The 25,862-nt window shown below is 36.9% G+C and overlaps 1 protein-coding gene across 2 annotated transcripts in view; it reads left to right on the plus strand.

Moving 5' to 3' along the window:
• The window catches only part of COL12A1 (collagen type XII alpha 1 chain), a 117,159-nt gene that overhangs the window by 78,231 nt on the left and 13,066 nt on the right, over positions 1-25,862 (plus strand). For both annotated transcript variants that reach the window (XM_021693681.1, XM_021693680.1), the window contains 17 exons: positions 123-269; positions 807-881; positions 2,391-2,530; positions 3,854-3,977; positions 4,151-4,294; positions 6,037-6,201; positions 7,556-7,594; positions 7,697-7,835; positions 9,925-10,067; positions 10,572-10,681; positions 14,247-14,396; positions 16,281-16,358; positions 17,693-17,779; positions 19,232-19,285; positions 20,380-20,475; positions 21,678-21,731; positions 22,299-22,352. In XM_021693681.1, coding sequence (XP_021549356.1) covers positions 123-269; positions 807-881; positions 2,391-2,530; positions 3,854-3,977; positions 4,151-4,294; positions 6,037-6,201; positions 7,556-7,594; positions 7,697-7,835; positions 9,925-10,067; positions 10,572-10,681; positions 14,247-14,396; positions 16,281-16,358; positions 17,693-17,779; positions 19,232-19,285; positions 20,380-20,475; positions 21,678-21,731; positions 22,299-22,352 — 1,799 coding nt within the window. The remainder of the gene's footprint in view (positions 1-122; positions 270-806; positions 882-2,390; positions 2,531-3,853; positions 3,978-4,150; positions 4,295-6,036; positions 6,202-7,555; positions 7,595-7,696; positions 7,836-9,924; positions 10,068-10,571; positions 10,682-14,246; positions 14,397-16,280; positions 16,359-17,692; positions 17,780-19,231; positions 19,286-20,379; positions 20,476-21,677; positions 21,732-22,298; positions 22,353-25,862) is intronic.

Here is a 25,862-nt window from a genome sequence, read left to right on the forward strand (position 1 = left end):
CTGGAGCACATAGTAGCGACATTTTAAACTTCAGTAAAGGAGTGAAAGAGATGAAATGATATATAAAAATGTCTTTAAATATAGTTGATGGTGATACTGGTATTTCCTTTTGTCATAATCAGGAACCAGAGGACAAGAAATCACAGTGCGTGGATCAGAAACCAGTCACTGCTTCACTGGTCTTTCACCAGACGCTGATTATGGTGTCACTGTTTTTGTGCAGACACCAAATCTCGAGGGACCAGGAGTCTCTGTCAAAGAACATACCAGTAAGTTTTTGAGTAATCTGAAAATCTCTGTATGGCTTCAGATTAGAATGTTCTAGGTGAGGGAGACTTAAGTGACTCCCGTGTAGGCACTTCTTCCTATGGACCACAGTAATTATAATGATGGCAGATTCATGAAGAAGGAATCTGTAGCTGGTTCAGGACCTTTCTCTATAACAAATCCATGTTTTCCCTGTTACAGAGTTGGTGTTATTTTAAGGAAAAGGCTACAGGAGGGAGATAAGGTTCTAGCTGGCAGTGAGAAGGTGAATATGCACCCGTAGTAGTGACTTTTACTCACTGACCCTATTCGAAGGTCTTTCATGAGTCCTTTGAGTCATGGCTTTGCTTTCCACAGCTGTAGTCAGCGTTCGAATGACTACAGATGACACCAAATTTGGATAAAATAGAATTTCCAGTCTATCAGTGCCAATGAGACTTGATTTGCTATCTAGGACTTAAATTGCTCATAAAATGGACTTCCTGTGATATGAAATTTGCACAGGTTCTGTTCTTCTAATTATTCTTTTTTAATTCTAGCTGTAAAACCAACAGAAGCCCCTACGGAGCCACCCACACCTCCCCCCGCTCCGACAATTCCACCTGCCCGGGATGGTAAGTGGCGGTACATTCAGCTGGTAGAGATTTATAGCCTTCTTATTTATGTAGCCTATACATGATTTCCAATTGATATAGGGTATTTCTGATTTACTATTACTGCTGAAGAATTTTTAGATTAAAAAAAAAGATTATCAGTAATTGTTCTTCACCCCCCGCTCATTTTGGTGTGTATGAAATCAGTCATGAACTATAGCGCTTCAGTTGGAACTCTGTTTCCTTGATTTTGCGGATTAATGTCTAGTGATACTTTGCATAGTCCATGGTCACATGACGGACATTCTTTCTCCTGGCTGCCGGCATCAATAGGCGCTGTGAACAGTTTTGGCTGTATCTTCAACCTACCCCTGGGGCCTTTGGCTTTGGAATTCCTGGCTTCTGCCCTGGATTGCACAAAGCTAAAAAATGTTCATTCACTGAAGTTTGAGACATAATTGTCACTTGCAGTGAACTGGCAAAAGACATGCTGAGCTAATAGGACTGGTCTCTCAGTAATTTGGGGCAATTCTCAGTGTTTTATCAGATTAAGTTTAAGCTAATTAACTACTGGCTTATTCTTTTTCCCACATTCTGTTTCCAGCATTTAATTGAAAGAGCTTCAGATTTTAAAAACATTTTTCTTTTGTCTTAGAAGGTTCTAGAATGCTACTTTTATTTATTAAATAAATAAAATTAAAAATTAAGAGTGTATTCTTATAGGATAAAATAATATTATACAGGGCAAATAGTGTTATTATAAGGTAAAATAATAATGGGTTTCTTTAAATTAGACTGGCTCCCCGGGCGTCAACATCCAGCACCAGAGTGGTGCATTTGTTACAATCCATGAGTCTACATTGGCACATCATTTTCATGCACAGTCCACAGTTTACATTAGGATTCACTGCTGGTGCTGTATATTCTACATGTTAGGTTTTTATATACTAAAATTTTAATTTTTTTTAACCCTCCAAGTCTGAAAATTCAAATCAAAGACATTGTTTTATTCCTTCCCTTTCTTCCCTCCCTATAATTCTAGTGGCCTAATTTAAAATGAAAAGACACCTTATTTGCACCAAATCTTCGCTAATTATACACAAAATCTCTATACCCACTGATGGCTATTCTTAAATTCTGGACATCATTGCTTTTCATTTGATTTCTTCCTCTTCTATTGTTTGAAGCCACTTGAACAGTTCCATGAGGAAAGAACATATATTTGCATAATGGATCTAAACAGATGGAGTAATTCCAGAGCAGAAATTGAGGGCCAGTTAGACCAGTGCTTCTCAAACTTCATTGTGCATGTGATTTGTCTGGGTATCTTGTTGTTGTTAATCGGATCCAGGAGGCCTGGGGTAGGGCCAAGGATTCTGCATTTCTAAGAAGCTCCCAGGAGATGCTGCTGCTGCTGAACTACACCTTGAGTAGTGGGGTTTTAGGCTACATTTCTTGGTTTTGTAACTTCATTTGAATGAAAAAATTCATGAGATTTGGGGTTTCTCTGTGTTTTTTTTTTTCCCCCAGTATGCAAAGGGGCCAAGGCAGATATTGTATTCTTGACTGATGCCTCCTGGAGTATCGGGGATGATAATTTTAACAAAGTTGTAAAATTCATCTTCAATACTGTGGGAGCTTTTGATGAAATCAGTCCTGCTGGAATTCAGGTGGGTACTGTTTCATTGGTGGCTATTCATTTGTAATGTCTTGCTGTTTCCTTTGAATATTTGTTTGTAAGTAGAAAGGCTTTTCAGTATAAACTATGTTCTAACTTTTGTTATTTACTATTTTCTTGACACATGAATTTTTGGGAAGGAGTTGGGTATAAATGGCAAATAGAAAAATAAACCCTCCTCTAGGTATTCTCTTGGCTAGATGATTCTCCTTTTGAAGAGTTTAGGGCATTCCTACTCTGACTTCCTGCTTAAGACTTCCGATGATGATACATTTCCATAAAAGGTCATGTAATGTTCTGGAAATTAAATGCATTATGATTGTCATACCCAGTTAAGTTAGAGGACTCAGTGATGAATAGGGACTGGAGTGTGTGTGCGGCATTTCGTACTTGGTCATTGTGGCATCTTAGATCATGAAAAGAAGAGATTTTGACATAAGCCACAAATAATTTCATAAACAAATCACTTCTTCCTTTATGGAATATACTAAATTTCAAATCCCCAAATAATCCTGGGAACATTTTTCCAACCCAAGAAGAGTAAAAATTCAAGCTAGTTATAGTCTTAATTTAATGGATTAACAACCAAGCCATCTTTTTCATCCTTTTAGAAATTGAGATTTCTAGTAAAGAGTAAAAAAATAAGTACTGCATTTTATTAACTTCTATGTACCAGCTACTATCTATACATGATTATCAGTCCTTAAAACAACTCTAGAAAGTAAGTATAATTGTCTCCATTTTACTGATATGGAAACAAAAGCTCAGAGATGCAGAGAACTTGCCCTGTGTCACATGGCTGCCAACTGGCAGAACCAGGATTTGGATTCTGACTATGAAGCCTGTACTCTGTCCAGTTAATCATACTGTTACTACACTTGTGGTGAGTGCTGATGATTATCACATAGGCAACATTTTAGTATTACCATGAAGAGTGGATGCAGTTAACGAGAAGAAGCAGTTGGCTGAGAACCAATTGCTTCGCTGACATTTGAGCTCAAGATGGTGTGTTCTCATTTCTAATCCTGGGACCTCACTCTTCCCTAGCTTTGCCCATCCCTTCCTACATCCTAGAGAAAGGTTGTGGATACCATGTGAATACAGCATATTTACAATGTTAATATTATCGACAATTTCATCGAAGAGTAAAAATGAGAGAATTTAATGAGACAATAGTATCAGTGTTATAGCATTAGTTATAAAGAGCTTATAATATTCCGTCAGATCTAAGACACGGACACCAGGAGGGGCCACTGGAAAATTAAAATATAAAAAGAGGCATCCTAACCTCATCACCGACCACATTTCCTTTCAGGTCTCATTTGTGCAGTACAGTGACGAGGTCAAGTCTGAGTTCAAGCTGAACACGTACAATGACAAGGCCCAAGCCCTGGGGGCCCTCCAGAATATTAGGTACCGGGGAGGCAACACAAGGACAGGTACAGTTAATCCAAGTGTACGTAGACCTTCACTCTCCGAAGTGTGGGGAGTGGTAGAACCGAGTGTGCCTTCACGGTTCATTATTCAGATTCCTATCAGTTGAGTGTGACTAATGGCACTTGGATAGTTTTCACAGAACTGACACTAAAATGTTCCATGCCACACTCTATAGGCAAGGCTCTCACATTTATCAAGGAGAAGGTCTTGACCTGGGAGAGCGGCATGAGGAAGAATGTCCCCAAGGTGCTGGTTGTGGTCACAGACGGTCGGTCACAGGATGAGGTCAAGAAGGCGGCTTTGGTCATCCAGCAGTCAGGTAAGCACGAGCAGTTTGATGCCTAGTGATTGCACTCATTATCTTCACATGTTCTACATGTTGAGGAATGATTGCAAAAGATGAAACTGCTGCTTTTACTTTATTGTTCCTGCTTTACTCTGGACTCCGTACCCTTGAAATGTTGGTTTATATTTAATCGTGGATGGTTTAGTAATTGCTCCAAAAGGACATGGTATATATCTTCGTTGAAGATGTGACTCGGGGTGTGTAAAAGAGCAAATCTACCTTCCCCATAGTGGCTGGAAGGCTACAGAATGCAGTAAGAGAACGCTCCTAGAATAGGCTTCGTGCCACAGCGGACATGAATTTTGGTGCTGGGTCCCCATGCAAGGAGAAGCATAGGGAAGCCTTTAGCTTTAGCACGTCCTTGCAGATGCAGACCCGATGCAGATTGCTGAAAAGAGGTGTAGTGAGGCCTCAGGAAGACATCTTTGGGGTCGACCTTGAAAAATCAAATACCCTGAGAGCCTCCTGGCAACACTGCCCATTGCATTCATTTTTTAGGATTACTAGAGATGAAATGAGGTCTTACCAGTACTTGCATTCACACCCTCCACACCCCCGATTCCCAACCCCCAGGCAGAGTCCAAGGTTAACATATTTTGGAGAGAATTCTATTTTGTGCATGACCTATTGTAGTAAATTACAAAACAATTTGTTATATGGAATTTGTCATCTGGACATACAGGATTCTTTGGCTAAAAGTATGAGTCATGATTAGTGCTAAGGCATACTGTCTTCTTTCAATACAGATTGTTCTTTGCACTGACTTTTTTTTTTTTAATAAATTTTTGCCTTTATGTTACACACTTTAAGAAGATATCCACGTATTTTGGGCTTTTGGCTGATTTAAGTTTGGGGTTATGAATACTTGCTCAAGTTACCTTATTCATATCTTGTCAGAGAACTAATTTCTTATATAGTCTATTTTTTCTACTTTCAAATTAAGCTTTTGGAGTGAAGTCTTTGTTTATTTGTATTAGCCTAAATAAATGAAAGTTTATTGCCAGTGGGAATTGTCAATTCCATTTTGCAAGTGGCTAGAGTGCTGCCTTTGAGCCTGAGTTTGAGAATATCAGTTTCAAGAACTCAAATTTTAAAATGAGCCCATTCTTGGGGTACCTGGGTGGCTCAGTCGGTTAAGCATCTGCCTTCGGCTCAGGTCATGATCCCGGAGTCCCAGGATCAGGCCCCGCATCAGGCTTCCTGATCGGCAGGAAGCCTGCTTCTCCCTCTCCCACTCCCCCTTGCTTGTGTTCCCTCTCTCGCTGTCTCTCTCTCTCTCTCTGTTAAATAAATAAATAAAATCTTTAAAGAAGTAAAATAAAATAATATGAGCCCATTCTTGGTTTCTGAATTACATAAGCTTAAAATGTTAATGGTGCCTAAGAGAGCTGTAGAATAGATGGGTATATTAGGACTGGGGGTCTCTGGAAGGAAACGTGCACCACAATAAGACTTGCTGCTGTTAAAATGTGCTTCTCTTAATTGTTAGGATTTTATTTTAGGAAACTCAATTAGTTGAGTTTTCTAAGCCAGAAAACAGGAAGACCTGGAAAAAGTACCCATTTATTAAAGAGAGTTTATGTCAATTAAAAGGACTTGCTGCATCTATTGAGAAAATCCAGCATCATTTCTGAAAAGATTTTATTTTGAATTGCTGAAACAACAAAGGACAGAAAAAGGGATCTGTAATTCACTCTATAAACACTGCTTTGCAGGGTTCAGTGTCTTTGTAGTTGGCGTGGCTGACGTTGACTACAACGAGCTTGCCAACATCGCCAGCAAACCAAGCGAACGGCACGTGTTCATTGTTGATGACTTTGAATCTTTTGAGAAGATTGAGGACAACCTCATTACATTTGTCTGTGAAACTGCCACTTCAAGTAAGTCCTGGTCCAAATGGATCCACAATCTCACCAGTTTTGGAAGATAACAACTTAGTGGACAACTGTCTGTCCTATATGGGATCAAGTCTGTGCATAAATAGATCCCGGGGAAATCACTTGGGAATCTGATGAATCATTGTTCCTATTGAGATTGTGCTAAATGTGTGTTTGTCAGAGGTCCACTTTTAGCCCTGACGATGTAATATTCCTTGTATGGAAATGAAATGTTTTAACATATCCTTTTCCCACCATCCCGATGCTATGACATTTGAGTAAATTAATCTTCAGCTTAGAAACGCATTTCTGTAAGATGAAGGTTTTCTCTATTAGTAATCAATTGGTATTTGTTCTGTAAACATCCGTGCTTCAAGGGAGCAATGAAAACACTGACGTTTGCATGTGCACTCCATAGAAATGCACTTGGTTCTCATTTGTTTTTTTTTTTGTGTGTGTGTAGAGTTTTTATTTTTTGCCAAGACTTCAAGTTCAGTTTTTAAAATACAGTGAAGGACCAAAGATTAATTATTTAAGTCAATTTATCCTCTTCCCCATCTACAAGTGCTGATTCTTGGGATATTATATTATGGAGACAGTTTTGTGGCTAGTATAGACCCCTAGTCCTAGGAAGGGCTATACTTTACAAGTGTTATATTTCCCCCTATTAAGCATTACTAAAAACTCAGAACTCCAGGTCAAGGTGGCAGTAGTCAACAAATGGCCGTGGTTTACTGTGAGAGCTTACACTGAAGCTCGGAATGGAGCTGCGCTGGGGAAGTGGGTCTGGATGTACTGTTGTCTCCCTTGTACTGCAGGGGGTCCTGAAAGCCATCCCCTGGTAACCCTGGCTCTGGGGGTTCAGGGTGAAAACTATGGCACACTTGTCACTGTTAGGTGATGTTTGGTGCCCAACATGAGGCTTGGTGGCGTGTCAAAGATGACTGAATAGGGGCAAACTCCTCCTGCCTTTGCATACATTTAAAATCCCCTGGGAGAAAGCTTCTTTCATCTACTGAGGAACATCTGAAAATTTAATTCTTTTTACTTCTATTTTAACTTATTGCATTCTCTATTAAAATCCTTTCATTCTGTTTTACTATTCATAAGAACACTGTAAAATGCCCACTTGGGCTGGAGAATTAAAGGAGAAAACATTGATTATACTAGTCGGTATGAGAATTTCTACCACACAAAGGAAGTGTGCAAAAAATAACGTATAAAAGGGTAGATTGGTGTTATTTTTTATAAATGAATGAACAATTACTTGGTACATGTACATAGCTGACTTCTGTGCATATACAATGTTTGTATTTCATGTTTATGAATCATACTTAAAGAGCACTGTACATTGCAGGTTGTCCTCTCATTTATTTGGATGGCTACACCTCACCAGGTAAGCGTTTATACCCTTGAACTAATTTATTTCAGGATTTAAGCAATAAAATCATTAAAATAACCTCATTTCAATATTTGTTTTTCTTTTTTTGTTGTAAAGGTTTTAAGATGCTGGAAGCATACAACCTGACGGAAAAGAATTTTGCTTCTGTACCAGGAGTCTCTTTGGAGTCAGGGTCTTTCCCCAGCTACTCAGCTTACAAGCTTCAGAAGAATGCCTTTGTGAATCAGCCTACGGTGTAAGTGTGACAACTAGAAGGTTCCTTTTCTTATAATGGGCCTGACACTTTCCTGAGGTTCTTAGAATTGTGCTGACTTCTTAAAAGCAAGAAGCTTTAGAATTGTCAGCAGTCTCTTTATGGATGATTTAGTTTAGTTTCCTTAAATACAGTCGGGTTAAGTGTCTTCCATCAGGTCCCACAGGAGACTAGGACTCAAGCCTTGCTATTCGCAGGCCCAAGAATGTCATCTGGTTCTGTATTATTATGGCTTATGGACCTTTTAGGATTTAAGGCTAGGATTGTAGATTTAAGGCTTCTTCTAAGGGAGGCTGTTTAAACAGGAAGGCAACTAATTATTCTGAACATTTCTCCCTGTGGTGCAGAGGGACTGAATGGGATAAGTGCAGAATGCGAGCCAGCATTCTTTTTAGTGTTTCAGATCTCCAGAAGATGAAATATTGTGGCAGTTTTGCTTGTCCAAGATCAGACAGGCAGTGGTTAGTTTTTATTGGCCAGGGCTCTGGCAATCTGTTGGGTTAGCTCTAGCTGTTGTTACTTTACTTCATGAAAGTTTGCACCTGGGTATCATAACTAAAATATGTATTTTTTTATTCATTAGAATTAAAACACTTTAATGTTGAAAATATGTGTTTGGCAGCTTATGGAGAGAAAAGAACAAGAAGAAATAAAGCCTTCAGAATCTTAGGGCAGGGCCAGAAAATGATGTCTGAAATTTGAAATGCTTTGGGAAAGCTGATGGAAAATTCAGACTAAGACCAAAGCTAATTTCTTTTAAGAAAGCACAGATCATATTGTTGTAGTTTGACCACACTGGAAGTTCCTAACTCTTTTATGGTTAACCATGTTGGTTCGCAGCTTTAGGTTTGTCAGTGAACCTTAATACCCAGTGTTTAACTTTCAGTCACCACAAGATATGGTTCCTACATTTTAACTTACGACAGCCTACTGTGTTCTCAAGAGTCAGAAGTTGTGGCTGAAAGAAAGAAGCATAAATGCAATTAAAAGTTTTTCATAAGCACTCACTAACTGAGGAAGGAGAAAAATGGATTGGGAGAGAGATGAATTAATATGGAGAAGATAATATTTTTAATATGGATTATTATGAAGATAGTGGGTTTTTGCACATACAAAAGACATTGTGTCAGCTTGCTCAGAACACATGTTTTAAGAAGCAGGGCAGCATGGTATTCCAGAGGCACGAGTGGTGTGATACTGGGACATGAAACTTCAAGAGACATTCTATGCCCTCTGTCAAAGTTTGTGGAGGAATAGCTTCTTTTCTGTCTAAGAGCTGATAAAGCCTTTTTGCTACCTTTAGGAAGAAAGTATTATTAAATGGTCTCAGACAGAAACCCATCAATCCTGCTTCAAAGGCTCCCCCAGAACAATGACTGACTCAACTCTGGAAGAACACACGGGACCACATGTTTTGTCTAATAGTCTTAGAGCCAAGAAACACTTCCTTTTAATTGAATCACATCCTTTATCATCACTAAACGTTTGCACATGTACATGGCTTTAACATTTATTACTGGTTTTATTTTTGGGCACATGTGAGCTTCTGGAGATTATGTGATTTATTTGATTTCAAGGGAGGAATTTGGAAGTGTAAAAATGATTAGAGATAGGGAAGGAGAAATTAAAACCTTAAGCTTAAGCTATATGACTTATGATCTCATACCTTTGACATTGGGAATTAAGTAAGATTCATTCTCTTTAAATTATATCCATAGATATAATGTTTATCACTCTAAAATTATTATGTAATTTTATAATCATCTTTTTGTCTAGAAAAAATTAACAGGATATTAACAGTTTTTAACAGTAGGATGAAAGACCATTGGGCAATTTCCCAGACTTTTGTGCCCTTAGCAGATTGTAAATAATCTATTTACATAATAGATCTTTAATGTGTGTTCTTTTGATGTGTTTCCTAAATTTTTCCTCTTCTCATATGTAACCAGATTATTATGAATGGATTCTAATACTACCGATAATGAGATTATCCTACAAATATTTAAAATATCCTCTATTTCTGGTGAGAAATCCTTATTAACTAATTAATCAATTATGTTTTATCCAACAGAGATCTACATCCAAATGGACTCCCTTCTTCCTACACGATTATATTATTGTTCAGACTTCTCCCAGAAACTCCCAGTGACCCTTTTGCAATTTGGCAAATCACAGATAGAGACTACAAACCACAAGTTGGAGTGATTGCGGATCGTAAGGATTTTTATCTTTTTTTAAAATTTTTTTTAAAAGATTTTATTTATTTATTTGACAGAGAGAGAGATAGTGAAAGCAGGAACACAAGCAGGGGGAGTGGGAGAGGGAGAAGCAGGCTTCCCGCGGAGAAGGGAGCCCGATGCGGGGCTCGATCCCAGGACCCTGGGATCATGACCTGAGCCGAAGGCAGACGCTTAATGACTGAGCCACCCAGGCGCCCCAGGATTTTTATCTTATACTAAGGCACATGCATACATATTTTTGATTATGTTTTCTCTTTCTGTCTCTTTAAGAACCTTCTGAATATATATATATATTTACTTGATATATGCTTTTATGTTTAAAGTTTTAAAAATATATCAGTAAATATTCTAATTACATTTTATCTCAACCTTAAATGATTGAATATTTTAGAAATCTCTACAGCAGATGTTATTTGTTAATACTTTCAACATAAAGCATACCGTGTGTGATTTAATAATAATTACGTGTTGGTTACAGCTTCTAGCAAGACCTTATCATTCTTTAACAAGGATACAAGAGGTGAGGTGCAAACTGTTACATTTGACACAGATGAAGTGAAGACATTATTTTATGGAAGTTTTCACAAGGTAAAAACATAAAATTATCTGTTTTGTTATAGAAAAATAATATGACTTAAAAATTAAAACTAATGTATAATTTATTAAAATGTCAGGTTAAATTGGTAGAAACGTAGCTATGTCTTTTAAGAACAAAATCTTATTTTAGGGAATTTGATTAATTCAAGAATATTTAAAATAAAACAATAATTCTACTAATAAAGAGATAACTAGTACTAACATTTTGATATATTTTCAGTGCTAATATCCTTTCAAAATATGAGTCACGTAGTGTATATAGTATTGGATGCCTATTTTTTCTACCTACCATTTTATTGTGAACCTTTATGTCATCTCATTTCAAAAGCTTAATTTTTGTGGATTGTATTTTAATTGATAAAATTATTCTTTTTTAGAACACAGTAAGCTCCTTCTGCTTGCTTGTTTATTGAAAAGTTATAAACATGCTAGTCCAAAAGTTATGATTATCTACCAAAATAATTAATATACAAATTTATGAGATTAACTTTTCAATAAACACACTTATGAATTCTCTAAAAAATATTAAAAGTTCTAAGATGCATTCTTAGGGGATCGTCTATTCTTGTTGATCTTCATTAGTTTTTTGCATGTCAGCATCAGAGGATAATATAGACTTTCTATCAAAAAATGATTAATTGACACATTAAGTACTAAAGTTGGGAGCGTTAGAAATGAGAAGAACTGTTTAGGTTAGGAACGGTCTTTTTAATGGTATTCCTTCATCCGATGGATTGAGTTAACAGGAGGAGTACCACTTGGGCAACAGTATGGCACTCAGAAAATTAGTCCTTGTGCATAGAAGAAAAATATTTCCAGTTCAGTCTGATTCTCGAGTGAAAATTGAACTTTCCTGTACTTGAATAGTTCAGCTAGATTTCTTGCCGATTCTACTCCTGAGAATCTTGGTTTCTTTCCAGAATGTTTTTTTATTGATGAATCACTCTTGCCAGGGATGGCAAGGGACTTTCCTCATGGAGCTCAAAGTGGCTTCAATGTGCGCGTTAGTGAGAAACATAAAAAAAAAAAGAAGAAGAAGAAAAACAAAGATTTCTGAGTATAATGGCATGTCTACTTAACAGTTTACAGATTTCCATGATGAAGTACAGTAAAATAAATGCCTCACCAGGAAAGCAAACTCTAGTTTGACAGATATTATTAGCTTCAACTGCTCCTTATCTGATAGTAGATGTTGAATTTGGCTAAGTTCTTATGAACTTTTTTGGCTCATTGATACACCTATTAAGCTTACATTTGAGTACTTGCTAAAAAGAACTATTTTATTTTTCCTTCCATACCACTGAAGTTATTAGAAATTTAGTCTTCTATGAGCCAACTGATAACAACTTAAAAACTATTATTTTTAAATTTCTAACTCTCATCAAATACTTCATTTTACTTAAGGAAAAAAGGGCAGTATTTTGCAGAAGTCTGTAGTGACAGTCATTAATTACAAATTAAGATAATTTTTTTTGACATTTCCTTCTTTGCTTGCCTTGATAGAGAGCTATTTGTGTTCTTAGGTTTTATGTAATGCCTCTTCTTTTTCCTTCTGACAAGCTCTCTTGTCTACTCAAATCTCTACCTTCTTTTTTCATCAGACCTTTCTTTTTTTAGTTTCTCCATGCTCTTTTTCCTCCTCCATTCCTCCACCCCATTCTTTTAACCTATTCTCACTTATCAATTCAAGTGCCAAATTCAGTCACTATTGTCTATTTACATTCTTTACTGATCCAAAGATTCACTTTTCTTTCATTTTACATCTAATTTGGGAACTAAAGTTCTTCAGTCTTTTGGATGAGAATGGGTGGTACTCTGATAGCAAGAAATTAATGAACATGACATGTAGGGGGCTCTGGGAAAGAGAGGGTGGATAGGCTAAAAGAGCTTAAATAAGGAACGGCAGACAGCTATGGCTTCTTAAGGATTCTCTTGACAAGTTTTTGTGTCTCTGTTCCAAGTGAGAAGTTTATAGTAAGAAGAAAAAATGAAATAGATGAAAAATAAAGATTTAGGGAATGATAGAGCTTGGGAAGGGAGATGATTTGATAAGAGTGTTCCTATTGTTTTCTACTTGTCTGTGACCAAAAAATGTTTCACAACTGGGAAATAGTTCCTAAATACTTGGGACAGTGGTCTACAGATGAAGAGCCCACTCTGAAATGTTACTATGAATGTGTTTAAAATGTAATGAAACATACTGAAGAGATTGTAGCAAAATATGTTTTTAACATGAGTTTCTTAATGGTTGGTATTGACTGACAATTGGAGAAATTTTGTTACAAATTAAAAGTTTTGATTTTGAGATAATTTTTGGGGGTACTATGATTTTTCAAATACTTTGTGAATGTTTGGCCCTGAGTTTGTTCATACAAGAGCCAACAAATAAATTTTTTTTTAAGCTGGGTGTGGAGCCCAATGCAGGGCTTGAACTCAAGACCCTGAGATCAAGATCTGAGCTGAGATCAAGAGTTGGGCGCTTAACTGACTGAACCACCCAGGCGCCTCAAGTTTTAGTTCTTATTAGATAATAAATATCTTGAGAATGCATATATGATGTTCTTCTTGAATTCAATATTAGATGATTGTTTTAGGAACATTTAAAATTTATTTTTAGTAAGCTATGTATCACTTTTATATAAAAGTAATCAATATGTAATTCACACTTAAAACTTACAGATGCACTAAATTAGTGTTTTGCTGGTGATTCTATATAGGAAAAATATTCACTGTTTAAAGATCTCCGGAGATTATCCTAATGCTTATTGACTCAAAGCATTTAAGAGAATTTCTGTTCCTTTTAACTTGGAGCCAAACTTTTCAAAGTAATCATCAAGTACTTACTTGAGTATATGTGCTGTGATTAGTGGAAACTATGAGCATAACTATAAATGAAAAGATTACCTGCAACCATTTTATACATTGTTGAAATACAAATGTTTTGTTAATTATCTGCACTAATAGATTTCAAATTCTGAGTGTCCTCAATATCAGATAAGAAATCAACATAAGATTCTTTCCTTATAAGGAAATTGAATCTTGTATCTCTTGATTTCCAGAACTAAATCTCTGTAGAAGACATGTGCTAATTCTTTACTATGTTAGGTATCTATATGGTGTGCAAGTTCTTTTTGACTGAGATTAGGGAGTAACAAATTAAAAATTGAATTTAGCAAAGCCAGTGGAAGACATTTGAGGCTCCTTTCTACTGAGTATAATAATATATTAATAATTTCATAACTTGTATTTGAATAGTTCTTTATAGTTAATGGAATCATTTCATCTACTACTCATCTCTGGTCATCTCAGTAAGGTTACATATGGGAAAATAGGAAATTATGCTGTATATGTGGATGAGGGCTCAAACATTCAGTTTGATGTTGTTAATAAATGACATTGACATTGCAACCTGGTTCTTGGATTTTTAGTCCAAGACTTGATTTGGGTTAAGAGTAACTTAAAGAACATATTTTTTAACCTGTGATCTGAAAAATGCAGAAGTCAGCCAAGTTTTTTGGGGTAGAAATTTTATAATGGAAACAAATGATCTTTTTAGGTTCATATTGTAGTGACCTCAAAAAGTGTTAAGATTTACATCGACTGCTATGAAATCATAGAAAAAGACATCAAGGAAGCCGGAAATATCACAACTGATGGTTATGAAATTCTTGGAAAACTTCTTAAAGGGGAGAGGAAATCAGCCACAGTAAGTAACCCTTTTTTTTTTTCTTGGTACCTTGTGTTAAGATTGCAATAACATTTAAAAAATAATCCATGAGTTGTTTTTTTGTTTTTTGTTTTTCTCAGTGAGTTTTTTTTAAGATTTTATTTATTTATTTGAGAGAGAGGCAGAGAGCATGAGCAGGGGGGAAGGGCAGAGGGAGAGGGAGAAGCAGACTCCTCTCTGAGCAAGGGAGCCCGATGCGGGGCTCGATCCCAGGACCCTGGGATCATGACCTGAGCCGAAGGCAGACGCTTAACTGACTGAGCCACCCAGGTACCCCCTCAATGAGTTTTAAGTTGTCAAATTCCTTAGACTGAAACATTGAAAAATTACATTGAGGAAATACGCTACTGACAGAACATAATAATGTGCTTGACTGCTAGAAACAAAATAAGATGTCAAGGCACCAGGGAACATCATGTAGTCATCTTGAAATAGGATCAAGTTGGAGAGTACAACACAAATAGTTGCCAGGATAATCAGTGAAATCTAAAATAACTCATTTTTTGTTCTTCAAAGATAGCGATGGTTAGTACAAATTTTGGCAATCAAGACATTCAGCATTTGTAGCTTAATGACACAGACATGGGCTGTCACTGTCATAGAGCCTATGCTCTATCACAGAGGAGTCATCCTCCGTCTGTCTCAGAAGGAAGATCGGTGTAGTGGGGCAGCCAGCTGACCAACCGCATTACTCACAATTTGCACTGGCTCAAGTTTGAGGCAGAAGCATGCCAAAAGTATTTACAGTGCTATCTAGTAATAAAATTTTAAATTTAGAGTTTTCACTCTCTCAGGCTAATTAAGTTCATATTAAATGTCCATCAATGATAATATTATTCTAAAAGCAAGGTTAACATCTTTGGCTTCTATTATTATTTTTTAATTGCATTTATTTAATTTAGCTTTCTTCCATGGACTGGATTTCCTTCTCCTAGATTCACAAGTGAAGTTTTTATTCCATGATGTAGAAAAAATTAGTGCAAACTTAATATATGGTGATTAACATCTGGACTTTTAATTTAATTAAATTTTTAAATTTTTTAGAGATTAATAGAATAGTTAATATGGTTAACCCTCTAAATTAATAGCAATGCTAGTGATGATTACTAAGATTTATCAAGCACTTAGAGTGTACTTTTTAATTTTTCTTTATTGAAGTATAGGCGACACATAATGTTACGTTACTTTTAAGTGTACAACAGTGATTCAACAAGCTTATACATAGACTTTTTATTGAATATTGGATTTGTTCTTTACATAGAATAATTATAACAGGTTTATAAAAGGATGGCTATATCCAAGCAATCTTTGCCTTTTCACCAAAGGAGCTTTATTTTTAAAATGTAGAAAGATAGAAAACATATACTATATTGAAATAGTTAAACTGAGGGTAATCATAAAAGTTATTAGTCAGCCCCCAGGTAAGAATTTATGAAAAGAAAAGCATCAGTTTTAGGATAAATGAGGAATGGCTTTTTTAAAAATGTTATTTTTCTACAAGGGTGGACTCTTAAAAGTTGATTTAAATGTGTATAGTCTTCAAATTCTTAATTAAAGTCTTAATTCCTAAATAAAGCAATTAATGTTCTCTTTAAAAAGACAAAACTCAGTCAAGCATTTTATTTTAGCCAAGGAAGTGAATCAGAAGTGGGAATTTCACATACGCATTTTGCCTTAACATCTCTTTCTCTCAGGCATAGGTTTTTATGTTCTTTCCTTATGAAGTAAGGATCACATTGCTCTCAAGGGTTTTCACCCTTGAGAGAGTCTTTGTGAGAAATTGGCAAAGGCTAAAATGTGGAAACGTTAATATAAAATGTTTTTCGTGCATCTTTAGCTGATGTTGCTGTTGGTTGTTTGCAGTTCCAAATCCAGAATTTTGATATTGTCTGCAGTCCGGTGTGGACCAGTCGAGATAGATGCTGTGATATTCCCTCTAGGGTAAGTAAAATGGAATGGAATCGTGTCGTGTCTTAATAGTCCTCCCGGAATAAGGGAGGTGGATGCAGATGGTCCGGGAGAGAAAGTAGCACTCAGCAACTGAATCTCCAGGATGGAGCTAAGGGACAGGCATTATGTGCATGCTCATCCCTACCACAGCTCAGGCCAATGACCCCTCCTCCGAAAGCCAGGAATACACAAGACCACATCTGGAAATTCTCCCTAGTGGCCAGAGTGGTTATGTGTAGTTAGAAAAGTCCTGCTGAGTCAGCGGGTTTGATAAATCTACTTTTTACAAAGCCCTCCTATTGCTTGTAAAATATCAGCATTTTACGAATAAACCCTGATCTCTGTGGATATCCAAGGCTTATGGTGGATGTAACAATATTACTTTGTGAGACGATGATTTTCCCTCATTGTATCTGTGTAAGTGGTAATAGGTACGAAGCTGAACATAATGATGGATTGGACTCTTTTGGCAAGCAATGAACTGCATACATCCACAGGATGAATGTGTGTTATTTATTCAGTAAATACTTATTGAGCACCTATTTATTATAAGCCAGGCAGAATTCTATGTGCTTGGGCTACAGCAGTGAAAAGTGAATATTCTAATGAAAGGAAGGCGGAGAGAAAGAATTAACAAGTAGCTATACACTACATTACAAAGTAGAAAGTCCTATGATACAAAGCAAATCAGGGTGAAGGGATAGAGAGCCAGGTGAGTACTGTCAGCCCCCAGTGATAAGGTGAGGTTTAAGCAGAGACCTGAAGAAGCGAGGGAGCGGACAATATGGATAAGGGAGAAACAGCATTCCAGTCAGAGTAGACTGTACATGCAAAGGCCCTAAGGCCACAAAGTGCCCTGAATATCTGAGAAATATTAAGGTGGGGCTGGAGCTACATGAATGGAGGGACGGGGGTAGGCAGTGAGATGGGCAAGGTGGTGCTGGTTTGTAGAACATGTAAGGCCCTGTAGTCCCTGGAAAAGATTTTAGATTTACCCCAAATGAAATGGTATTGATATCTGAGCTACTCAGCATTTCTCTAACACTGGATTAGGGAAAATTGTATTAAATTACCAGTGGTCCCCGTGGTGGTTTCGTAAACATTTCTTTGTTATGTAAGGTTTCCTAAAGTAAAACAAAAAATAAAGACATAAAGGACCAAAGCAAGATTCAACATAAGACTATTTGTCATGCTAAATACAAATTATTTCTTCACGTTGAGAAACAGATTTCCTTGTGTATATAAGATAAATGTGTGTGGGGGAGGGAGGATTGGAAGTCATTTTGATCTCAATTCACAGGCAAATATGCTTTTCAAAATTTCAGAGAGATGAAGCAAAATGCCCTGCTCTTCCAAATGCTTGCACATGTACACAGGACAGCGTTGGACCTCCAGGTCCACCCGGGCCTGCGGTAAGCGAACTGCAGCAGTCCTAGCTTGTCCTCTCAATCTTCGACGTGATCATCTTTTGGCCAATATATAGTGGATAAAATGCTTCCAGCCATCTGTATTTTCTAGGACAGAGCAAGCTAAATTGCAGACCATTTTTTGTGGTATGTTTTGAGATCTGAAATGGAATAAATCAAGAAGGAAATTTGAACACATTTGCACACATTTTTCCAGTCATGCAGGAATGAATGATATTGGCTAGTATTTAAGAGCTTTTCTCTTAAAGATGTGAATCTGGGTTTCCATCTATAATCACATGAATTTGAAAATTTCTTCCATCTCCTAAAAGCTTCCTGTATATATGTTATGGAGCCATGGTTGAAAGGCTGATCCAGAGCAACTTGTTTAGAACCTAGGATATGTATATTTTATGTAGCAGAAATATCATGAGAATAACATGTAAGGAGGGAAATTTACATATGTGATGATATTATAAACCCCAGGTGAAAATATAGGGGTTTGGAATAACTGGAGGAAGAAGTCTATGACCAGGTCTGTTCATGGGGGTGGGGAGGCCAAGAAAGTGCAAGGAACAACATTGAAGATTGCAGTGATAGATTACACTAATCAGCGTGGAACACCTTGATTTTGTCAATCTGGCATCTAACCTGGTGTGGTTTTGTGGGATGGAAGGGATACCTCTAAAGCCTATTGGCCTCTTTTAAGAAAATGGCTAATTAATGTAGGAAAAGCTCAGAGATTCTCAGAACACCAAATTTTATCATACTTGGGTGATAGCAAATAATGTAAATTGATTTTAGGTTAATTACAAACCAGCTCCTCACATATAGAATCAAATGTCACTGGAATTACCACCATTCATTTATTTTTTATTAACAGTGACTTATCTGATTTATATTTGTAATCATAAAATTATATCCTGGATGTAACTTAGATGTTTTTGAGAAGTAAGGATTTTTTTATCCTCTAATTATAAGATAATACTATTGGATGTCATTGTCATATTTATTTTCTCTTTGTTCAGTGAACTCTGAATTCCTGCTACTAAAGTACATGTTCTGAGATTCTGAGAGTTTAAAGATACTCTTCTTTTTGCATATTAATTTCTCTGAAGAATGCATTCATATAATTCCAAAACAGAATTTTCTCCTTACTGTATTTAAGCAATGCTTGTTTTTTTCCATTAAACTTCAAATTTTCAAATAAATTTCAAAACTTGCTAATGATTAAGAAAAGTTCAGAATATAAAAGTGAGACACTTGAAATGTACACGGTTTTGAAATTCTCTTTCCCCACATATTTATATGACATGTAATATTCACTTCAATATTTTGAAGGTAGCTATAGAAGTATTGCCTAGAGAATGCCCTGCTTCTTGAAGTAATTTCTATATATCAACTTCTCCCTACTTTCCTTATTGTCACCCTAAAATGTGTTCTTACTATGTATTTTAGGGAGGACCTGGTGCTAAAGGTCCCAGAGGGGAAAGAGGAATCAGTGGGGCAGTTGTAAGTATATTTTAGAGCGCATTTAAATTTTCATGTATATGTTGAAGTCTGATTGTTCAAATTTCTACTAAGGGGATATGAGACCTTGGGCAAGTTAGTTCAAGTGTAGTGTGCTTTAGGCAATATAAATACTTAGGCCTTGTCTCTGATTGTCAAGACGATGAATTAGACTAGCCAGAGAAAGAATTGTCCAAGGCATCTCACTCCTGTAGGAACTACACATAGGGAATCTGTCCAAGAACCTAAGGGTTCTGCTGCATGCAACACGGAGAAACAGAGCCGGTCACGCATTCATCAGTAGGAAGACCCACAGGGAGCAGAGTCCCGCTGGAACCCTGGAGAGGGCTGGGAGCAGTTGTGCTGCTCTTTATTTCACCTGTCTCAGAGAAAGAGCTGAGTGGCCACGCATGCGTTCACTGGGGGTCATCAACTCCTTTCCACCAGGTCCAACTCAAGCTTATTAGGGCAATCTATTATGACGATAATGTGTACTTTTCGTCATAATATTACTAATGACAATCTAACCCAGTTAGGAAAGGGTGAGGCTGGGATGCTAACCCAGGGTCCTGACTCCAAGTTTTCACCTTTTCCACCTGGACACGTTGCAAAGAAGCTCCAGCATAGCGCATCTTCTTAGTGGATATCTGTGTTTCCTTGCTTGATACACATTACATATATTCGTTAGTCCCAGAAATAAGCCCAAGTCTAAGAGAAATCAGGACTAGCTAAAACTAAATGAAATCCACCAAAATTCAAGCTTTGATCTCATATGAATTCATGAATATAAATCTATGAATGTATCATATTCAGTGTGTTTTACTTCTTTTAAAAATCTACTTCTAATGGGACTTTTGGAAATTTAAGTGCTCTTGTGGTGAAAAGTGTTATTGTGCTTTTCAACTGATCTTTAATGAGTAATAAAGGGAAGAAAGGAATGGTATTAATAAATGCTTTTATAGGTGTGTAGGTTTCTAAAACATTCACAAACATTATATGATTGATATCTTAGAGTTATGATGATAAGCTTCTGATTGGAGGTTAGCCCTGGAAGGTCATTACATGACTTTGTGGTTGTTTCTCTCTGTGTGTTTTAGGGGCCCCCTGGCCCTCGTGGAGACACAGGTCCTCCAGGCCCCCAGGGTCCTCCAGGTCCCCAGGGACCCAACGGACTCTCTATTCCGGGAGAACAAGTAAGCACGAAGGCTTTCTGTATTTCAGTGAGGATGGTGGATTAACATTAAGTTGAAGTGGGATATTTTTTACTGTATTTTGCCAAACTCAAAAGTTTTCTGGGAACTCAACAAGGTTAGTCATTGGGATAGCTTCCTATGACTATAATTTCAGATATGTAAATAGCGTATGTAATAATGTATAAATGTGTAGATAAAATTATTGCCACTAATTTGACCTTTAAAAAGTAATAGGTGATGCATTTATCCTTCAACATCCTGAAAGCTTTGAAATTACTTTCAGCCTTGGAAGCTCGTGGCTAATATTGATGATTTCAAGGCAAGCTTGCATTGTTTAACTAGGTCATTACTTCCTTAAAAAAACTTTGAAATAAAATGTTGACTTTTTGTTCCAAATGCAAATCTGAAGTTATAAAAAGGTTTTTACCCTTTAAGACTCATATTTTATTTAACTACTACCATTTTTTCTATGCCTTAAAATAAACAAAAAAATACAGTAGATGAATAAGCATACGATATAACTGCATAGTTTTAAAATTGAGTCTAAACTCCTTGTTAAGATGCCTTAACAGATAAATTTTTTTGGCACTTAGAGGAAAAATAATCAATATCAGATATAGCTAGAAATGAAACATGTGGAGGGATAGGGCTTTCTCGCTCAAAAGTGTTGACTACATCTACTTTTAGCTTCTTCTGTCCAAAAGGGAGTTTTGGGGCCTTTACCTGTCTTATTACTATTATTAAATTAATCAGTTTTAATTAATTCAACTTGGCCTTTGTAACAATGTCTTTCTAGCATGTAGTTATAAAGACCAAAATTATGTTACAACATAATTTTCATTGATTGACTATCTTTCTATTAATATCGCACCTAATTAGATACATTAAATAAAAAATAGCTTTTTCCCTTCAAATTTTATTTCTGTGAAAACCCCATATGTTAAACTATGTTCTTTTAAAGTAGTAGGTATATCATCCCGTAATTATATAAAATTATCCTCTAATAAGTGGAAATCAGAGCACAACATTTACAGTTTAAAAAGTGAGCATCAATCTCCAAAATGATTTATTCACCTACATAATATAAAATGTATTTATATTGGATTTATGAAGTGATGGAGATTTCAGAAGTGACTCATGTCTTCCCCTTTTACTTAATCTCTGTAAAATGCCTGAGGACTGTTTTCCCATTGCTGCTCTAGGGGCGCCAGGGGATGAAAGGTGATGCTGGGGAACCAGGACTTCCCGGCCGTTCAGTGAGTTGTTCTTCAAGTTGCCTTTTCTTTCCCTCGTCAAGCGCCATTTGAAAAGTTGCCCTTGTAGTGCCCCAAAAGGTGAATCTGGGTGAAGCAGCAGAGCAGAAGCCAGGCTATGGGCTTCCCATGATTTCCATTTCATCCTGTGGTCTTAGTTGTCAAGTTGGTGCTGTTCAATTCAGGTGTTGGCTTCTTGACAATCATCTACTATATGGCGGGCACTGTGATTAGTTCTGGTTTTCTATTGCTTTTCAGAGTCCCCTGAAATATTTTTTAAGCGATTTTATTTACTTGAGAGAGAGTGAATGCGCATGAGTGGGGGGGGAGGGGCCAGGGGAGAGGGAGAAGCAGACTCCCCACTCAGCAGGGAGCCCAGTGCAGGGCTCCAACCCAGGACCCTGAGATCATGATCTGAGCCGAAGGCAGATGCTTAACCGACTGGGCCACCCAGGCGCTCCCCCCCGCCCCCACTGAAATTGTTTTCAAGCATTTTGAAGAATACAAAGTGTTTTTTCCCACGTAGGAACTATATTACAGTGTTTCACTTGTTTGTTTCCTTTTGTGTAGGGAACCCCGGGATTACCTGGTCCACCAGGACCAATGGGACCTCCAGGAGATAGAGTAAGTTACCTTAGGCAGGCTCTGATGATGTTGGATAGGATATCACATTGTTGCCTATTAATTAAGAACCCTCCACAATTCAGTCTTCATGGCTGGAGATGCAGGATTCACAGGTCTTGTGGGAGGCTAAAGAACTAGTATCAGTGGACTACCTGACACCAGATCAATCTCAAGGTCCCATGAAACAAAATGATGGGATTTGGGCAGGTCCTTGAAATTTTCATTTTGGGAATTTTAAAAAACTATCCTATTCCGAAAAAAAGTTCATAAAAGGAGTGTTAGCTGATTGGAAAGAGACTCAAGGATCCCAACAAATTCTTTTAAATCCTAAGATTAAGCTCGTTTCATGAGGCAGCTCTTATGTAACTCTGAGAGTAGTCTTGATTTCCATGGCATTTTCTATGAAGTCAGGACAGCTTTTCTATCACATGTAGAACTCAAATTCCACTTTTACACCTTGAGGATGGGATAGACAACTGGTACTCAGTAGGAATTTTGCTCCTTTGTGGCAACTTTTGGAGTTCTCTTGATTTATGATGGAATCGGTGCAGGAAACCTCATCTTTTCTAGGACAAGTAATGAGAAGCACAGTGAACATAAATTCTATGTTCTTTTTTCTCTTTCTTAAAGATTTTCTTTATTTATTTGACAGAGAGAGAGACAGCGAGAGAGGGAACACAAGCAGGGGGAGTGGGAGAGGGAGAAGCAGACTTCCTGTGGAGTGGGGAGCCCGATATGGGGCTCGATCCCAGGACCCTGGGATCATGACCTGAGCCGAAGGCAGACGCTTAACGACTGAGCCACCCAGGCGCCCTTAAATTCTATGTTCTATTCAATGTTACAGAAACATTTGGTTTCATCGGAAATGACGAATACCTTAATAAGAGATTTTAATGTCACTCAGAAACAAGGAACTGTTGACTTTTCAGTATCTTAGGGGTCAGACAACAGCCCAGAGTAGTCTGTATTCTGACTAACCAAGTTAAAGCTTGTGATTAGCAGCAGGATCTGAGAGAGCTTACTGTAATAGCTGTCACTAACAAGCTGATTTGCTAACCTTAATACCTCTAAGACACCAGGCAGAAGAGGAGGGTAATTCAGTTGGAGCCAAGATTTGCCCAGATAATACCGAATGGTGGCTGATATGCCAGTGAACTTTATTTGCCTACTTTTGAGTTTGAGAGAGAGAGAGGTCAGAGAGAAGACTGTGTTCTTTGGAAATCTGTGACCTGGAGATGGCACTTATGTAATACATTCTTCTGACTCTTCTGAGACTGGCACTTCAGTTTTTTTGAATTCTTATTTTATAATAAAAGACAGTAGTGAGATTGCCGAGGTGACAAGTTGGTCTATTCAATTAGAAAACAAAACCAAAGATACTGCAATTAAGTGATGATGGGCTGACTCACTTGGTGCTGTTATTATGGAAGTCTTGTGGGACCCATCCCGTCCAGCCAGTGTGGGCTTCCTGCAGATACAGTAGGTCGCCAGTGATATCCCATCAACAGATTCTTCCCCGAACTGGTGGTCAGGCAGCCATTGCCACCATCACTGCTTCTCTGAACGAAGGAATGGGAAGGGTCTATGCTTTTTTGCTTTTTCATTCTCAAACTCTAATTTGTGAATCCAACTTTGTGGTGAGGCCACCCAGATCTCCCAGGCTGAGAGTGAGGAAACTTCTCAGGAAATCATTCCCCTCTTTCCCACCCAGCCTTGTTCACCTACCTACCACTTAGTTTCCTACCACTAATGCTGAAAGTAGGGTGCACAGCTGATGGAACATAAACAAGTTTGGAAAGTTAGATAGACTTTGGTATAGGCATCATGGCTGAAAAGAAAGAAAGAAAAAGAAAGAAAGAAAGAAAGAAACTTGAACTCTGTGGTGGAAGAGAAGAAAGCTCAGGAGAGCAAGCCCAAGGACCACAGTGAGGAAGGAAGATTTGTTACCTATATGGAGTTGGGAGGAATTGGATGCGTGTGTTGTCTTCAGCATAGATGATTTGCAAAATGAGGCACAGCTTTGGGGACCGTTAGAAAGAAACAAAAGAATTGCATGTATAGGTATCTAATACATGTGTATTCATGAAAACAACCATGGGTCTTCTCAGCCAGCCTCACTTAAGGGGAAGCAGCAATAACCACTGCAGCTTTGAAAATGGAGAATAAAGTAAAATTATAGCACAAAGTTCTGCAGATGGCTCAGTGGGCAGACCTTCTGAAGACATCAGAATAAGATCCTCTTCAACCCAACTTAGACAATATGTTTCTTCTAAAAGAAAATGGTTGGTTGGACCTAAGTGTTCATGGATGGACATTTGAGATATATATATATATATATATATATATATATATATATATAATATAAATATAATATATAAAATATATTTTATATTTATATATTTATATATATTTTTATATTATATATATTATATATATATTATATATATATTTTATATATATATTTATATTTTATATATATTTAATATATATATAAAATATATTTTATATATTTATATAATATATATACTAGTTCTATATATATATACACTAGTTCTATATATATATATATTATATATATATTATATAAATATCTATATTTATATATTTATAATATATATATAATATATATATATAATATATATATATAATATATATATATAACATTCAGCCTTAAAAAGAAGGAAATCCTGTCATTTGCAACAACATGGATTAAATTTGAACCTGGAGGACATTATGGTAAGTGAAATAAGCCAAGCACAGAAAAAAGAAATACCAAATGATTTCACTTATGTATGGGATCTAAAAAAAGTTGAACTCATGGAGGCAAAAAGTTGCATGGTGGTTTCCATGGGCAGGGGTGAGGGGGATATGGAGAAATGTTGGTTAAAGGCTATAGAGTTGCTGTTTAGGATGGATGAACTTTGGAGATCTAATGCACAGCATGGTGACTATAGTGAATAATACTATACAGTATACTTGGAATTTGCTAATAGAGTAGATCTTTAAATGTTCTCATCGCACTCAAAAAATGATAACTGTGTGAGGTGATGTATCTGTCAATTATCTTGGTTGTGGTCATCATTCCACAGTGTACACATACATCCAAACATCATGTTGTACACCATCAATACATACAACTTTTGTCAATTATACTTCAATAAAGCTGGAGGAAAAAAAAGAAAGCGGTTGATCAGGAATTTCTTAAGCTGACTGAAAGAGGATTATTCAGAAACATAATACTCACCTAAACAAACAAATAAACAAAAGAGTGTCCTATATTGACGTTGGAGAAATTTAGATGGAAGAAATGCAATTCAAACTGCCTAAGCAATACCACCGGGGCATTTTTGCTTCTTCAGTGGCTCTCAGAAGCAATGTTGATGTTACATCAGATGAACTTGGAGTCTGTTTTTTGTTAAGCAGGCCTGGATCTCCCAGAAAACAGTCTGAAATCTTTATCTGTTTAAGTTTCTGCAAAAAAAATGGGTGGTGGTGGAATATTTCTAACAT

The sequence above is a fragment of the Neomonachus schauinslandi genome, chromosome 8 (genome assembly GCF_002201575.2).
Source record: "Neomonachus schauinslandi chromosome 8, ASM220157v2, whole genome shotgun sequence".
Classification (NCBI taxonomy): Eukaryota; Metazoa; Chordata; class Mammalia; order Carnivora; family Phocidae; genus Neomonachus; species Neomonachus schauinslandi.